The 18,120-nt window shown below is 42.0% G+C and overlaps 2 protein-coding genes across 4 annotated transcripts; both read right to left on the bottom strand.

Moving 5' to 3' along the window:
- Positions 1 to 39: 39 nt before the first annotated feature.
- LOC134180076 (CCAAT/enhancer-binding protein zeta-like) lies at positions 40 to 10,139 on the bottom strand. 3 transcript variants are annotated; one of them, XM_062647156.1, is made up of 37 exons: positions 10,093 to 10,139; positions 9,920 to 10,033; positions 9,808 to 9,866; positions 9,129 to 9,221; positions 8,944 to 9,070; positions 8,762 to 8,876; positions 7,884 to 7,984; positions 7,744 to 7,831; positions 6,703 to 6,770; positions 6,508 to 6,636; positions 6,402 to 6,447; positions 6,294 to 6,337; positions 5,953 to 6,037; positions 5,799 to 5,883; positions 5,647 to 5,743; positions 5,510 to 5,594; positions 5,370 to 5,452; positions 3,536 to 3,570; positions 3,392 to 3,470; positions 3,276 to 3,338; positions 3,124 to 3,204; positions 3,010 to 3,060; positions 2,290 to 2,457; positions 2,168 to 2,221; positions 2,054 to 2,106; positions 1,911 to 1,957; positions 1,816 to 1,838; positions 1,712 to 1,748; positions 1,519 to 1,585; positions 1,378 to 1,451; positions 1,271 to 1,316; positions 1,120 to 1,208; positions 1,030 to 1,059; positions 921 to 964; positions 767 to 867; positions 661 to 700; positions 40 to 480 (listed from the first exon to the last, which is right to left on the bottom strand). In XM_062647156.1, the coding sequence occupies exons 1-37, from the start codon at positions 10,135 to 10,137 to the stop codon at positions 202 to 204; spliced, it is 2,925 nt and encodes a 974-aa protein (XP_062503140.1). In that variant the 5' UTR covers positions 10,138 to 10,139; the 3' UTR covers positions 40 to 201. The 3 variants fall into 3 exon arrangements, 1 of the variants encoding a protein (XP_062503140.1); XR_009969932.1 differs by having other exon boundaries at positions 380 to 480; positions 932 to 964; XR_009969933.1 differs by lacking the exons at positions 40 to 480; positions 661 to 700; positions 767 to 867 and having other exon boundaries at positions 936 to 964; positions 1,120 to 1,224; positions 1,294 to 1,316.
- Positions 10,140 to 15,797: 5,658 nt separating this feature from the next.
- On the bottom strand, positions 15,798 to 17,454 carry LOC134180578 (SCO-spondin-like). The gene is made up of 3 exons (XM_062647760.1): positions 16,551 to 17,454; positions 16,226 to 16,481; positions 15,798 to 16,167 (listed from the first exon to the last, which is right to left on the bottom strand). Exons 1-3 carry the CDS (start codon positions 17,452 to 17,454, stop codon positions 15,798 to 15,800), a joined length of 1,530 nt encoding a protein of 509 aa, XP_062503744.1.
- Positions 17,455 to 18,120: the final 666 nt, after the last annotated feature.

Below are 18,120 nucleotides of genomic sequence, written 5' to 3' on the forward strand. Positions count from 1 at the left end.
TAAGGATAGTTGACTTATTAGAACAATGCCAAGCACAACTTAATACCTACTATTGTGTATATAATGGAAATAGAACAGTAATAATGGGTATCGCAGCTAGCTAGGTCCTAGTGCCAAATTTGCCATAGAAACCTACGAAAAGCTTCAAATTTTACATTACTATCATCTATCATCACACACTTGCTCCTCCCAAATCTCCAGTTATTTTCTACGACCTCCTTGATTACCTTTACTTTTCTTGTTTATTACATTTCTTTTCATTGGTCTGGAGCTCTTTGTTGTCTTACCCGTCCCTTTCCTTGTATTCCTACGTGACTGATCTCTATCACGAAATTTTCTTTTCCTATTCTTTTTCCACTTCCAGTCGCCCGCCCGTTGTTGTTCCCATTCCAGCTGCTTTCGACTTTCTCCTACCTTCACTTCAAGAGCATCAGAACCTCCACCAGACATTGACTGATTTTCCTCCAAAAGATGAGCAAACTAAAACACAAACCAAACACAAATTTAATCTATTGGTACCAACTACTCACATGTCATGACATAGCTACGTCATTTGTAAAACAGACTAACAAACGTGTAGGCAGAAAGTAGCAGAAAACCAACACAAGAGGTCTAGTTACAAAGAACACATTATCAGTACTTGTAGCACACCGACCATACCTCGTCTGCAGAAGCAAACAATGAATAAGAACCTCGATCTCTGCATCATAATTGATAATGCATTAGTAGTTCTGGACTTAACATTCAAGCTACATTGTTCACATACTTTGCACTCAACCGTTTGTTTTTGTGACTCTGAACTTGTGAAGAGTCTTGATCCATTTTGTGATCCTCCTCCTCTTCAGAAGACATGTTTTCCAATAACAGCTACTCAGAGAAAATCAGAAATAATTAACACATTTCAGCAGAATAGAAAATACCTTCTCATAACCTGCTTCCGTCATTTCATTTCCAGACAAATTTTCTATTACGAAGACAACGACCAAACACTGCTCAATCGAGACAGAAACAAAGCTACAAACTACATACCTTCATCTGGTATATCCACTTCATCTTGATCTAAATCATTTGACTCATCAAGACAGACACAACACTAAAGATTTCTTAAACAGCAAAAACCTTCTTCATCTGAGGTGCCCAGATTATCACTTGATTCATTGTCTGCACTTGAACGCCGACTCATGTCAGATTTAGACTTTGCTAAAGCACTACAAATAGCAAAGACTACACTAACACAAAAGATGATCAACAAACTACAAAAGAACAAGACGTTGCAAAGTTCAGTGGCTCAACTTCATCGTCGTCAACTTCAAAATCTGGCAACCAAGTAAAAAATGTAACTGACATAAAATCTGTAATGTTTGTTTACAATAGCACCTTCAATGTCTTCATCGTGAGAAGTTTGCACTTCACTTGTTATTCTGTGACGCTTTGCAGCACAGGTAAAATACCTGAAACATCAACCAATCACAAAAATTCAAGACTAGACTGCACAATGTGATACACTAACAGTATTACTTGTAAAAGAACAGCTCGTCTTCTCTTACATCACTCTTTGCTTGAGACAAAAACTTCTTGCTGTTAACTACTCACAAATTACTAATACACTTGGTGCAATAACTGATAACTACTCAGGCATGCCCTTATGTACAAACACGTCCATTCTCACATCCACAATACACAAAAAATAAGTACCTAAAACTCATCTAACCTGGATGATCTGCAAATCTTGCTGATGTTACTTTTGGCTGACAAAGCAACACGTGTACAAAATGATAGTATGCTACAGTAACATAATTGAATCAAACTAGACACCTGCATCAGAGATCCTCCATGATCTATCACAAGACAACATCTCAGCTGACAATTTTCCTACTATTAATATTAACAAGCAATGCATAAAGACACACCTGTTGCTTTCTTTTTGGGATTTTTATACACAAATCGATCTAAGAACCTACACAGAGCAAGAACTGGTAGTGAAGGCAAATCACAATAAAAATACTATTAGTTGACCATCTGCCAATGTGACTAAGACCAAACAAAGTCATACCTAATAAGAGCGAAGTCCTTCAATGGATCACTCTCATATTCGATGCAAGAAGTCTGAAAAATTCCCAATTAGTCCATTGAATGAACAAAACATACACAAGGGTTAGTAGTGCACCTGCAGCAAGTCTGTTGCAAAACGACTCACTGATGGATGAAAATGACAAACAAGCTGAAACACAAATACAAAGACTTCACTGTTTGCCAGTCACACACTTACAGCAGTTCATCTATCATCACCTTGTTGAGTTCCCACAGTGATGTATTTTCAGTGCCAGCATAAAGAGGATTTCTGTGTCGAGGTTTGTACTGACTTGTTTGAGAAGTAGACGATTGAGAGTTTAATTGCCTACCACCACGGCCCTCTCCATCATCAATATCTTCGAAGTGTTCCTCATCGTAACTTTCCTACAAATACATACACTAAAACTAATATTTTACTACAAATGCTTCTGAATAGATTCGACACAACAACCAATGTCAAAAAATTTTCACTACTGCTGCCATTTTAGCATCTAGATATAAGTTCACAAAAATTGCATAAAGAGCCACACAGCAATGCCTTGAAAAATCTGCTTCACACATTCCTAATTTCTGAACACAGAACTAAATAAATGCAAGTACACACATGGACAAGCAACCACTAATGATGCCATTAATAAACAACACTTGAGATAACCAACTGGAGTAGTGAGTCCTCTGCAACTTACCTAGACCAATAATTACAACAGAAGCTGCATGCAAGCAACTTTTAGATTCATTCATAAGATGTCTATGCCAGCAACCAACATAGGCATTGGAATTTGATAAATTCACTGCTATAATGACAAACTGCTTCTATTAACCCTCCTGCCTACAACAGACTATTAGTGTTTCATGTAATGTAACCAAACAGAAAACTAGATGATTAAAGTAGCATTGCATAAGCTGAACAACATCAAGAAACAAGACATTCAGTACCTTGATTTGCTCACACAGCTTTTCTAGTAGATAAGGTCTGCCATGTTCCAGCTTGTCAATCAAACAATCACGGTAAGTATGCTTTCAAGAGCAGCTGGCTGGCATCACCATTACCTCTGATACAAGATATAACATGGCACAAGTAAAGTCAGCGCGTTGGTAGAAACAAACTTGTAGCTGCCGCTTGATAAATGCCTGAACAAACCAAAATATTGATGTACAGTCAATGATATAAATTGTAAAAATGCATGAAATCCAGTTCTTACCATCACACGCTTTAAAGATGGATCTGCTTTCAAAGCCTTAAACAAAACATTGAGAAACATGGCCTGCAGACAGTAAACAGTGAGGCAACCAACAAAACTTTGGAATCTACTCTTACATGTTTTGAGGACAGTCTCAACCCTGGATCAAGCAACTTCTCATAAAGAGCTTGGTAGAAACGATCAGACACTGATTTTCTGTTGTTAAGCAAAGAGCTGTATACATGTATACAAAAACTGCATGAATGAAATGAACATCATACCTTGACTCCATCACTTGAAACAGAAGCATAAAAGCCTGTACAATAACCAACAGACTGCATTATGACATACCAGTCCACCCACTATGTACCTATCTATAAGTGCTTGCAGTGATCACTATTGAAATGAAGAATTTACATTAAATTCTGGAAATCCCTAAACTCTTATATCTATCTATATGAGGCAATACTGTCCCTTTCTATATATAGCTTTGACAGAGTTATCTCAAAAGTGCCTGGAGATGTGGAAGTCGCGAGCCAGACAGTTTGACCACAGCTTGATTACATCTGTTTGATCTAGATATCAGATCAATCTACAATCTATCATACAAAGGAGACCAAAATAGAAAGGCAACTCTTGATAGCCTTCCAGATATCATTGTTCCTAACAGCAGGTATTCGTTTCAACACAGAACCTAAATAGCATTTGGTCATTCCAAAATTACAATGTTTCCTACAGAACAACTACCACACAAACAGAACACAAAAGACCAATACAGAAGGACCAATGCAGAACAATCCTACCTACATGTGAATCAGTGTGTGTGTGTGTGTGTGTGTGTGTGTGTGTGTGTGTGTGTGTGTGTGTGTGTGTGTGTGTGTGTGTGTGTGTGTGTGTGTGTGTGTGTGTGTGTGTGTGTGCTGTAGCTCAATTGGTTAGAGAGTGCATTTGGAGAATGGAAACATCCAGGTTGCAAGTTCAAGTCACAGTGATGGCGAGCTATGGCATAATTTCCTTAAGCAAAAAACATACACACAATTGCTTCTCTCGACTCAGGAGTATAAATGAGCACCTGGTCTTTGACTGGGGTAGACAAGACCACTGGCTTGGCAGTAACATCATGCAGCAGACAAGTAAGTGTCGTCCTTGGTGTCCAGTCTCAAAGCTGCGCCATAGTCAGTGCCCCTGGATGACTCTGGCCAAGCTCCAGATGGATTGTAGCGCTGGTCCTTAAACCTCCACATAGCGTATGGAGACCCTGTCTCTAGAGGCAGGGAGAGCTATCTCCATAACTGACGGTCGACGTCGAACGACGTAGAGGGCTTAACATTTGTCCATTGTGTGTGTGTGTGTGTGTGTGTGTGTGTGTGTGTGTGTGTGTGTGTGTGTGTGTGTGTGTGTGTGTGTGTGTGTGTGTGTGTGTGTTGTGTTCACCACTGTGTTCCCTGATGTGTAAGCTAGAGTGCAAGAGTTTGAAAAATTTCTCTGTGTTTGTCTGCCCTCATGCAGCTGTTACCAGTCTGTTAGAGCAAAACCTACACCAACAGGCAAAAGTTGTTTGGTACAAAGTAAAAACTAAAACACCGCAAGATAGAGACACTTGTCCTATCTCTTGCCTTCACCAAAGATTTACACACCTGGGTACAATCAACTGCACCAGAACAAAGTAAACAACGACATACAGAAAATATCCATGTTTGTTAGTATGAGTTGTTCTATTGGTACACTAGAACATCTTAGACAAGGAAGCAAATGCAAATGACTATTTAGACAAACTGTTGAAATCAATTCAAACCAGTTTCATTACATCCAATACCATAAAACCCCACTATTCAACAGGTAAAGTGCAGTGCAAAAACATAACTTACATATGACAGATACTTAACAATACTACTGGCTCACAACATAATACAAGACAAATACTAATTAAAGGCTAAATGTTAGTTTAATTAAATAGGCTATAATACAGCTTTAGAATATGTTAACTTACTTTGATGGTCATTTTACTAAGAACACCCTCTATTTAATAGTATACTAAGATATTCCATACGTAATCAACCGATTGATCACTCATATTAGCAACTATAGGCGGCTGAGTGCATAATGTGCATATACCTGAACACTCGTGTTAAACGTTCCAACATGTACAACTTTAAAGAGAGTATCGAGATGCTCTTCAATGACGCCGTCATTGTCAACTGCCAAAAACACAACAGCCTCACCACCAGTAATGCTGTGTCATAGAATCAGTTTACTCTTTGAGAAGGGAAAAGCTCTGTTCACACCACACAATAGAGATGCCAGCATACGTGTCTCTGCTGTTTCCTTCTTTATGTATAACTAACAAAGAAAAACATTACAACAAACAATCGCTGTCAATCAAACAATCAACCTTGAAAAAACTAAAATAGACATCAACTAAGCGATCAGCTAATTGTGATTCTGCGTGAGTGAGGATCAACTGATTGAGGAAACAAATGGCATAGTATCTATAGTTAACATATTACAATGCACTCTCTTGTAAACTTGATATGAACTCCTTACTGAGCTCTCTCGCTGATATTTGCCCGATAAAGAAGTTTCTCGATATCACAGACCACAACTAGTTTCATGTTGGGATGATCATTCACTAGTGACAGTTCAAGTACATTAATATGTAACACAAAATCATTGAATAAAATGTAATTTGATGTCTAACCTAATTTTAACAAAAGATAGACAGCCTTTGACGATACTTGCCTTGTAGGATCACCTAACTTGTTCACAAGCATAGACAGTAGCTCCTATACAAAACCATAGATATCACAAGTTGGAAAGTGTGACATCAACACAAAATACATGTAAGTGCTATCAAAGATTGCCTGGTAAAGATATGTAAAACTATATTTAGGTACATATACATTAGCACATAATTTTGAGAACAGATAGGTGGAGGTACAAGTAAATAGCCAGCAACTACAGAAAGCTGCAAAAGTACTATATAGGAACATAGATTAGCTCTAACATACTGAAAGAAGATAGATAAATTAGTACATATACCTGCTCTTGTTCTGGTTTTGATGTTAGCAAGTCATACACAATTCCTAGTACACAACTTGTGTGACGTCCATACTAATACTTTGTGTGCACCAATTATCACGTGCAAACCTAATGTCTTCTTCCTGACATTTTCCTCTACATCTTGTATCAACATCTGTAATCCACATACAAAAGATCAGACAATCACAAGCCATTTAAGTGACAGAGAAAACACCTGTAATGCCTCTATAACTTGTCCACATAAATTGTGTAGGCAATCTTCAAAGTACCAAAACAGAAGCAGCCTGTCTCGTGCCTCGCTACCACTTGATTGTCCAACTGTAGACAAGTAGACTAACGGTTGCTATATAGTACAAAATGGCATATGCGGAATTGTCCATGCAAATGCAACCAGCTCTACTATTGCAACCTCTGACAATGGTTTCAATCTTCGATTTTCAGGAAGAAGATCGGTCAACCACAGCTGCTTCATCGTATCTGTATGACAACAGTGATAACAGGTGTGTGTGTGTGTGTGTGTGTGTGTGTGTGTGTGTGTGTGTGTGTGTGTGTGTGTGTGTGTGTGTGTGTGTGTGTGTGTGTGTGTGTGTGTGTGTGTGAGCTGCAACAACAGTATTATGTTTTGCTTAATAAGCACATTGAAAGCAATGACATGGTGCAATTTCAGTCCTACCCAGCTTAGCATATCTAATCCTTTTAAACACTATTATAAACAGAATCCTACATTGCTTCATTGCCCATGCAATTGCTTCAACACAAGTTTGTCAACAGCTCCTCAGAGATTGTCAATACATACATGAAATGACCATTTGAGCTCCTAAAAATCTTACAGAAGTAATTTGCTTTCTGTATTAGCCTCTCAACTACAAGTCCTCTAATTTCACGATATGATAGCCAACATTATCCATTAGCTCAAGCAAATGCAGAGACCCTGTTGAGACTACCCTAATGCAAAACACTAAGCACCCATACAAGCACAACACATGTCATCCACATTGTCTCTTGTGATGATGGTACTGTACATGTATCTTTTAGGCTTATCTAACTTGCAATAACTGCTCTTGATTGGTCAGTCTTCTTCAAACAAACAGCACAATGGGACTGCCTGTCTGTGGCACCCACTCTTTCCTCTAATGTATACAACATAGCTACACACAGTCCTTTGTTTTCAGATCGACTGGCATTGCTGTATGGTAACAACATTCCTAAGTTCAATATGCTAACTGTTTACACACATTGCCAACTCGTTAACTTAACAATAGTTATTGTTGAATCAGTGGTATCAACTCAAGTTACTGGCCCCAAGCACCTATACTGTTTCAGATGAAAAGGCATACATACTACACAAACATGAATAATAATGCAGGACAGCAACCCATAACAAACCAGCAACAGCACAGTTTGAATTTGACTGTTGTCCTTCAAATAAGAAAAAGTCAATAAGACATACCTACAGCCATGAGAGCCTCTCGCTTGCTCTTTTTCTTCATCATATTCAGTAATGCACAGAGGCGGTCTACTTGATGAACAGGAGACTCCTATTCAAGTGACAGTTAGACAAACAAACACAGAGTGGGAATGGCATTCAACTTGAATTTGCAAAGCCAAAGCAGCCAACTTGTCACTCAATGTTCCTGATGTCAACACTTTTGTTAGCCACTGAACATCACCACTCTTCTGAGCATCTTTCTCTGCAAACAAAATGTCCAATGGCAGTTCACATACTATGCACACACACACCACCACCACCACCACCACAACCACCACCACCACAACCACCACCACCACCACCACCACCACCATACAGCACTACCTACTTGTATGCCCAATACATCTATTGATTGATCCTCACAATTCCACGAGTTCCTACTGTCAACAGCATAACATTTTACTGCAAAATTACAGCAACTACCTTCAGAAACCCTTAGTCTTCTTGTCCCTCTATGTGCACACTAGAACTACAAATTTACATAGCATACCAAGGAGATCGCCCTATCATGTTGAGTCTGCAAACATAATTGGCACAATGTGCATTACCTAAACCTCTACTGAACTTGCAACAAGTCAAATGACCTGTTGAACTGAAGTGCAAGTTTCCAATTCAAGTTGGCTAGCACCTTAATGCTGGTAGCTTGTAGCAATTACTGGTTGTTAAATATTACGTTGTCACTGTCCAATAGTGTCCTACCCTCTAAACACAGCCGTTCAAGTATTGTATCTACGTTAGTTGTACATGATATTACAGGCAACTGTCACATGTTGTATCCAATTTAGCTGACAATCTTGTGTGTCCAAGTGGTATCACAGGGTACTAGAAGGATTGCCATGATTACAGGGATTTCTGGGGTTAGTGATAGCTAGTAAGCGGTACTGTACAGGTAGAAAACATAGGGCAGTTCACAGGTCATGCAAAACTAGCAAATTTCTTCAAAAAATCCCACAAACCTACTTCTAGTTGTCGTTCTTACTTTGTTTGTATAGGATGGTATCATGCTCTAGCAGCGTGGCTCCAATCTTAAGACAAGTGTGTGCCGATTCAGCATCAGGCAGCAACAAAGCAAAATCAGAAGGAACATCAGGAACCTTATCAAACATACAATATAAGTTAGTGATTGCATGTAGTTCCCTGATAACAACTCATTTCACTTACGTTATGAAACCAGAAAGTGCCAGGGCTAACCAAAAAGTGCTTAATCGACTTAGCAGCTGAAGCTTGAAGCTGTTCTAACAAACTAGAATGTAATGGCTTCCTTTTGCTCTCATGTTTCTTCTCCACACTTTAGATTTTGACATCAATATGCTGGTTGTCAAAAATAGTTGTCATCTCATAATTACCTATCATTCTGGATGAGAGGATCCACTTTCTTTTGTGTTGTTTTCTTTTTGCTTGTTCTTTGCTCAGTGTCCAACTTTTTGTCTGTTTCTTTACTATAGAATAGAATTCGTGCGTTACCAAACAGCCGTGAGGAGCTCGTTTGCACATAGAAAAATAATCAGAATTCTAATATCAAGACACATGCACACACAGTCACATACACATGCAAGTACACACACACACACACACACACACAGTCACATACACATGCAAGTACACACACACACACACACACACACACACACACACACACACACACACACACACACACACACACACACACACACACACACACGTGCACACACACACACACACACACACGTGCACACACACACACACACACACACACACACACAAACAATGCTAGTATGCCATCATTGGCCTTCCTGTCCTTGTCATACAACAAGTGACTTGTTGCCTAACACAGACATATATCACTGAAATGCATGTTGAGTTGTGCTTGAGGTGTCAGCATGTGCCTATGCTTGCCACACACACAGTGACACACTCCTTTCTCACATCCATGATCCCACAACGTGCATCTTTCCCACATGCTTCAACATGCATCTGTCCTACATAGCCAAGTCTTTTAGCTACGTTATTCTAAGAATTATGACACGCGTGTCAGCGTGCACGTGCCTTGTTTCATTCTTGACTTTTGCTTTGTTCAGACCCAACTTGCTGATAAAATTTCTAATCTAACAAATTAAAAAAATTAGAAAAAGAGTAAAGTAAGAAATTGGTTGCAGACCTCGACATTGTCGAGTGTTAACGTCTCATCTGTCATCTTTTCCATCTTCTCGTGCCCGAATTCCATTGCTTCTTCATCGTCATTATCACACGTTTGCAACTGTTCGTAGTCTTCCTGTCGACAATTTACAAAACATGCCTCCTACCTCGTCTCTCGAATAAGTCTAGCAATACCTTTTCTCCGCCTAAATCAAGCACTGCGTCCAAAGTGAAAGCCATGACGTCCCGGATAACTCGTGACGTGAGTAGTCATGCATGATCGGTTGACTCGCAGGAACTTCCGATGGTCATCAATCAATGAAGAAATGAAGTAGACGTTGCGACACGGTCATGGTAACAAATTTATAATTTTGATCGGCTAATACTAGATACGTGCTCTCTAGAGATTCAATGCCATTGACTCTAGCTAGACAAATCAATATTTAATTAATCGTTATACTCAAAACAAGCATTACGGCAGTCTTCGCTGGCAGAGGTTTATTCGAAAAGCGGTCGAGCTTGGCCTGCATGATTAGTTTAATTTTTTTCTACTGGATCATGCAATTAATTAATTATTAATTATATGGAACTAACAGAGATCTTTAGACGAAAGCATGATTAATTAAAGGATAGGTACATGTACAGTCGCTCTTTCACACGTGACCGTTGAAATGTGTGACATTCAAAAATTGTTATCAAATGTAATACACATGTCATCATGTTAAAGTTTAATCAAACATGTTTCAAATGTTCTTTGAGTAAAAGAATGCTGTCCAACAGAAACAACTAGCATAATTAAATAAACTGCTTTTCGTATTTGCAAGATAGAGTATTATTATTAGTACGTAGTAGTATTTCTCTAGTCTTATCGACTGCACAATAGCGTATTTGATAACAATCAAAAAACGAATATAAAACGAAACGTAACATCAACATAGAGATAATGCAGCAACTGGCCCACGCGGTCTGTTTGAAGTGGCTAGCTGCAAATAAAAGCGATGGCAGCTGTACTCGATTTTCTTGTAATTTTTGTCTTACGTGTGCTAGACGTTCGCTCTGAAAGTGAATCGAGACAATGCATTTCTGCTCGACGACTTGTCGAATCCGTATATACACCAATAGTCGATCCATACCCTACAGCGGGCAATACGAACTTAGACTCGTAATCGTTCGAGTCGATAGTCGTATACGGTTTGCTCGACTGAATGAGTGACTGACGACGACAAACGTTGCGTCCCTCTCCTGTTTCCACGACGGAATGAACATCTACTAGCACCATCACTTCGTTGTCATTAGATGGTCCACGTCGAGGAACCGGAGCCTCCACGCAAACGAACGATTTCTGGTTTCGAATGGTATCGACGTTGCCAACCGTACAACTCGTATCCGTCGTTTGTTAGGACAAAAGTAGAGGCGCGAATGACATATTGTCTGCCAAGAGAACTCGTAACGCTGACTTTGAAGAAGTAGAATTTTGGTGTTGCGGTGTCCGTGTCGTGCGGTGATATCGTCTCTGTCGTATGCTGTACGGCGACAAATGAGGAAACAAACCGTGGAGTAACAAATAAGAAGCGTCTGTCTTCTGTTGAAGAGAGCTGGCACGAGTAAAGAGAATGATAAAGAGGAACCCGGACCGGCGCCGTTGAAAGAATATAAATAGCTCCGTCTTTGTGGTAACAAATATTCGATTGGTCGTCACTCGTGTCAGAAGGAGAAAGACAGACTGGTCGTGAGCCTGACGTCCGAACGGCTTTTATGATTGCTTCGTGGTTGCAAGCAAACGAAACGCAGATCTCTTTGTCTTCACTCGTCAGCCATTTCGACGTGGTGGTCATGTAGGGTACATCGTATAGAGTCGTCACCGTCACTCGAATCCCTCCGATAAGATTGCCCACCCTATCTACTGCCCCTACGCGTGCGTAGCATTTCTTCATTTTACGACCGACGGCAAATGCCGGTGCATAGTAAGGCAAGACACCGGTGATCGTGTCTCTTTTGTCCCTCACTTTCCTCACTGCCGTCTCATCATTGTAAATTCTCCATTGCACAGACCAGTCGGGTAATACAAACAGTTCCGGTTGCGGGGTTGTATCGTCTTCAGTACTAGATAGAGGATCGCGAGAAGAGATTAGAATATTTTGCAAAGGAGAATAAACATAAAAACGAAGAGGTCTCACGATATCAACATATTCGTCTGCCTCGTTCACAGCCGAGAACATGAGAAGGAATAAAGGTTGGACGAGACCAGAACTGCCGTCATCGTTTGCATATTCAAATACACCGGGAGTTTCGACTGCTAGAGAAGGACGATGAGCGCTTGCGTATATTACGCGGAAATTCACGAAACTAGAGCAGATAGATCCGTTCTTGTAGCGAAACGACTCTCGTCCGATGATGAGCGATGTCTCTAGAGCGATCGAGTCGTTCCTTCCGTCAACGGTCGACAGATAGATGACCGTCGAAGAGCGACAATCGACTCGTTGAGTGTGAGTTGGTGATATGACGTGAATATGATGAACAACATCGTGGACGAGTGAGAATGGCAACACTCTCACGGTTGGTGAAAAACAGAGTCTAGAAGAGAGACCTTTACACAAGTCGAATTTTAGTGGCAAATAAGCAAGATTGAATGAAATGTTCCATTCGTAATGACCGTCTCGTAGATGTCCTGCCGTCATTCCATCAAAACTTTGTACGAGACCGCGCTCTACGCGAGATCCATCATCTTGCCATCTAACCGCAGCATACAGAGACGCCTTGCGCTGAACACACTTGGTGCAAGCGCATTCGGATACCTTCGATACTTTAAACGATGATAGCGAATTATGCGGACAAGTGACGTTTACAAACGTCCATTTGGAGACTCCGCAACACAAGTCGACGTCGCGACAAGTGGAAACCGTCGCTTTTGCTTTTGCCTTCGTAATGCAATGTAACATAGAACACTGACCGACATTCATACGTCGTGCACCCGTTTCCGTATGGTAACAGTCACGCGGCAACAAAATCCATTTGTCGGTGGGGTTCACGTCACAACTAGATCGAACGTCGGCTATAGTGTAACACAACACAAGAGAAATAAAATCGTCCATCATTGCTTCGTGTCAACACAAATCAACTTACAATACATGATGACCGACGATTCCTTCGACACGAAGTCGCTTCCGTCGACTCTACAAGAGTAACTTCCATTTTTAGTTGGAATAATAGAAGACTCTCTTTCTCCTTTAACGAGAAGGCCGTCATGAAACCTGCAGATACAACGTCATATATACAACTTGAATAGAGGGATCGGTATCGTCTACATACCACTCGTAGCGCAGAGATGACCGTAAGTTAGTACGTGAATTGACGATATTGCAGCACAACCCAAACGTCATGCCCGCCACAGATGCAAGTGCATTTGGTGTCGTGACGACAACGTAAGTGTCTAAGAACGAAAAACCCAATAAAACGTTAGCGTGACCGATAGACAAATGGAAGAAAACGAGAATTGTATCCGTATATATATATATATATATATATATATATATATATATATATATATATATATACCTTTACTACAAGAGCCGTTCTTCTGTTGAAGAGTAGAGTGAGAACAATTATTATCGCTATAGGTGGAAGAAATTCGGTGATTTAGAGCAAATAGCGTGCTGGCAGCATTGACGCCAAAGTGTGTTACCGGTTGTTGGTGCATCTGTCGGTCCAAACGGCTGCTCCTCGTGAAAATTGTTGATTGCTTTGGTGCGAGCACGAACAGTCGCTTTTGTAGATACATTTATCGTTGTACCAGACCGTTCCTTCGGGACAGTAACATCCTGAATAAAAACCAAAGCAGCAAGAATAACGAAAAACAGTAACGGGAGGAAAGTCATATTATGTTTCTATACCTAGAGAAGGAGATTGAGGGCATTGCGACACTCTTTTGTTTGTGAATCCGCTCTTGCTGCTCTGGTCGGGGCAAGTCGCTTGCTCTAGTGGTTTGCATTCTGATATTGTCTTCAACGTAGCGAGACCACATGCGCTATCTACAGCAACAAGAAATGAGAGAAACGAGCATTAGATATTGATGAGTAACCATCACATCCAGTTAACATACAACAAGCCTCTCTCTCGTTCCAGACTAGTTCGATTCCCAACTGCGAACACAAGGCGACGTAGCTCGCGTAAGCACCACACGAACAGTCCGATTTGGTCATCTGCTGCGAACACTTGCAAACGAGGCGACGACAACGTTGATAAAACTCGAGAGGATGTATAACGTCGTGACAAGGAACGAATCGATCATCATACAATAAAGGAGAGCAATAGTCGTCGTCTTCACTCTCGTTTCCTCGACTACAAGAACTCTCTTGTAATGCGCGTGTACTACACACAGACAGGCCGACGGCCTTTGTCCGTAACCTTGCACGTTGAGTGTCACCAGTGGCAGATCTGCTAGTTCTGTTACAAACTCGGAAATCGCCGACTCCGTCAATTGTGCAAAGACCGCTCGCCATGCGTCTAAATTGCTGCCCGACTTCGACGTTAATGCGACTGCGTCCGTCGTACCGTACAGTCAAATCGTCGGTTTGAAATGTAATAAATAGGCCGTCAAACGTGATGTTAACACCGCCCTTGGAATAATCGGGGCTGACGACCTTTCTCTTACGTTTAGCGATGATAGTAACGACATAGCCATCCAATATATATTCCGACTTTTGATTGGCAAGAAAGATTTGAACTTCTTTAGCGCACGTCTCGGCTTGAGACGAATGACATCTCTTTGTAACGTACTGCACACTGAATGTCGGCTTTTTCTGATTACTGCAGTCTATAGCGAGAATGTTGGCAGGACAGTCACTTTGCAGCGAATAATTTTGACCCGAAAACGTTACCACATGTAGATGGCCCCAACTGTAGCAAATGCCTAGAGAGAGAGAGAGCACGAGCACAAGTCACACTTAGACGACTTAGCCATCTCGCACAAAATATGTCTAACTGGGACATTGTTGTGAGCCGCAATGCCGTTTCTCTATTGTTTGTCCGCGACACGGCGGTCTCGTACATCTTCTCTGTCTCACCGAGATGGCCTGTTGACCGCAAGTAGCGCTACATCGACTCCACGACGACCAGAACGTCCATCCGTCGACATCTGTATTTACGTTAAATCACAGCAATGTCACACGCATCTTACTTTATTATTATTGTTAGTGAACGATTTACCATTAACTGTGACAATTGCGGATGTACGTATCGTGCCGTTTGTGTTATGCACACGGCATTCGTATACGCCACTCTTGCTCTGATCGATACCTTTAATCACCAGTTTGAGTCGTTTCTTTCCTATCCTATTGACAATTTCGACGACTCGTGTGCCATTATGCAGCCACTCGACTTGACACGGATACGGATCTCCCGTCGCTGCACACTGCAAGCGTGCCGTACCACCGCTCACTACCGTCACATCCTTCGGTTTGGAGAGAAATCTCAACTGTCCCGAATCGGACGCTGCATGCACACAAACTCCTTCAGTAAACACAAGACATATTGCAATAGAGACTCTACTCGATACTTACAGACAACTGTCACTTGTGTACACAGTCTGGACGACCCCGCAACACTGGATGCATTACAGCAATAGTGTCCGCTGTAGTTGTGTTGCAATTCGACAATCTTTAGACGAAACACCGATTTCTTACTGATCTCTTTCAATACAAAATTGTTATCGTCGGCCATTAGAGCTCTCCCATTGACACTCCACTCCATCGTGGCTTGTGGCACGTGATCACTGTACAACTCACAGTTGATCGTAACGTCTGGCGAATGCTCTGGGAAAATTTGCGGGAGCGTGATCGACTTGACTCTCGGCGGTACTGCAAAGGGCGGGTCGATTTTTACAAGCATGCGCATGCAATTAGTCAGTCAGACTCACCGGCTAATTTTACTTCTATTCGAGCTTTAGTGCTACCGACTGAGTTTACAGCCGTGCAGATGTACACGCCGACGCCGTTATTGACGTCTAGAGCACGAATGACTACCTGTGCTCGACCGTTTCCGTCGTGGATGTTGCCATTGGGATCTCGTAGAGTGACTTTGGTCGTCTGAAGGTTTTCGGTCGTTTGACATTGTACGACAAAGAGAGAACCTCTACGACCGTACAGGAGTTGATTGGATCCGTTCAGAATAGCTGTAGCAAACGACAAGTGATACACATCGAGTGAGACTTTGACAACAAAGTTAGCCGTGCACTTACGCGGACTACACTTTAACGAGCCGGACGTGCACGTACTAAACAAAAAAAAACTTTTTACAACATAAAAGTTTGTAATCTAGCGTCACCTCTTACCAATTTCTTTCTTGTTCTTCTATTGACACTCCGTGCTTGATGAGTCCTCTTTCTGTCTGACAAGGACAGAAGAATGGCGGTATGCATCTCGATTTTTCCAGGTCACCACTCAATAGTGTCCACTGATACTTGCAGTGGCAACCGCTCGTATATTTTTCCGCCGGGCATTTTGAAGGGAGCATTCCATTGACGTAGTCTTTGCACGTGATCGAACAGCCCCAATCCTTGTATTCTTTCCTGTCGCCGCACGGTACGTCTGCAGACGATCAAACACGTGTGCTTTAATAACTACGAATACGGTCTTTATTGTGCATGTTCGACTTACGACAGAAACCCTCGTTTCTCCAACTGACGGATACGTTGGCTTTTTCGCACGCCACGGCTAACTCGGAGAGAGCTTTACACAAACATTCTTGCCTGTGAGAATTCGGACAACGGCACATGCGGTTCTGACATCTGTTGGCCAGTCTGTTAAATTCGTTTCTGGTGAGACTTGCCTTGCACGTCATAAATTCTTTACTATTGAAGCTCTTGCCGCAAGTTAGTTGAGCTATTCGTACCGCATTACTCGGACCGTGCGCGTTACAACCGTTGCAGTGCCAAGATTTGTACTTGAAAGTTTCATTAGCAGTAGACGTAGACGTCTGACCGTGTCGTGTCGGTCTGTTTGGTAAATTCGATAAGGTCGGTCCTGCATCCGACGCTATGAGCCTTTCGACGCGTTGACTGGATCCACAGAGGCCACACGTCCGTCCAACAAACGAATCGGTAAGCAGAACGACGGTCACGTGGCTCGTCGAGCCATTGTAACACACGTCGTATCCTTTTTTCACGCCAACCATTCGAACACCACAAGTATCGAGAACTATTATCAGTTTGTACTTGATTCCGGTAGGCCTAGCGACGGTAGGAAAGAAATCCGTCGGTTTACCGTTGACGTAGACGTGATGATCCTTGGTGACGAGCACTCGACCGATATCGGAGTCATCGATGACTACACTGACGATGCACTGCAGAGTTCCACCCGTGCATTCTTCCCAAACGGCCGATATACGCAATTTCTCGTTGCCACCGCCGCAGTCCTCGACGAGCACGTGAGCACAGTCCGGCCTGAAGTCGATGCCGTTGCCGCTAAATCGAGTGACGGTACCATCGCGCGATGCTAGGCACGTCACGTCACCGGTAGACTGAACGGAAAGAGGAAGAAAGGTTGGAGGATCTACACGCATTATCGGCAATTAAACCGGCAAAATTCGTGAAGCCTTAAAGCTCGATGTAGAAACATGTAAATGTAAGTAGTGGTAATCGCCATGCATCAGTTTAGTTTACATGACGCGTGAGTTTAGTATGCATAGTGCTACAGAATGACTCACCTCGACATTTCCATTTGTGACTACAGAAACGTGCCTGTAATCGATCTCCTTCGCAATCGAGAACGAATGACCGTTGTCTCAGCACGTGCTGCGTCGGTGGACGACACAGTCGTTCACGTGAATTTCTACCGAGACCGCAACTCACGCTGCACGTCGACCAGTTGCTCCACTGCGTCCATACGCCGACTTCAGACGCCGCCCCCGTCGATTCGTTAGGACTCGTCGGTTTGACCGGCTCTGGTAACTGGCGAGTCGACAACTTGCGGTTTCTCTAAACAGCATACAAACATGGCATTAAAAGGTCACTAAACACAATATGCACGCTCATTACTTCGGCCCATAGGGACGTGCATAAGACATCCAGTTCTGGACGTAGTCTAGTAGTCAGAGTACCCTGAAATGACACGTAAGCTTAATTAATTGACTCACACGACAAGTGCAGTGTGTCTACTCTAGCTATTTAGTCATTCAATAATTGCAAACATACCGTCTGTAGGACTCGCTCGGAAACCTCCAGCAGTT

This window comes from Corticium candelabrum, chromosome 5 (genome assembly GCF_963422355.1).
Source record: "Corticium candelabrum chromosome 5, ooCorCand1.1, whole genome shotgun sequence".
In the NCBI taxonomy this organism is placed as follows: Eukaryota; Metazoa; Porifera; class Homoscleromorpha; order Homosclerophorida; family Plakinidae; genus Corticium; species Corticium candelabrum.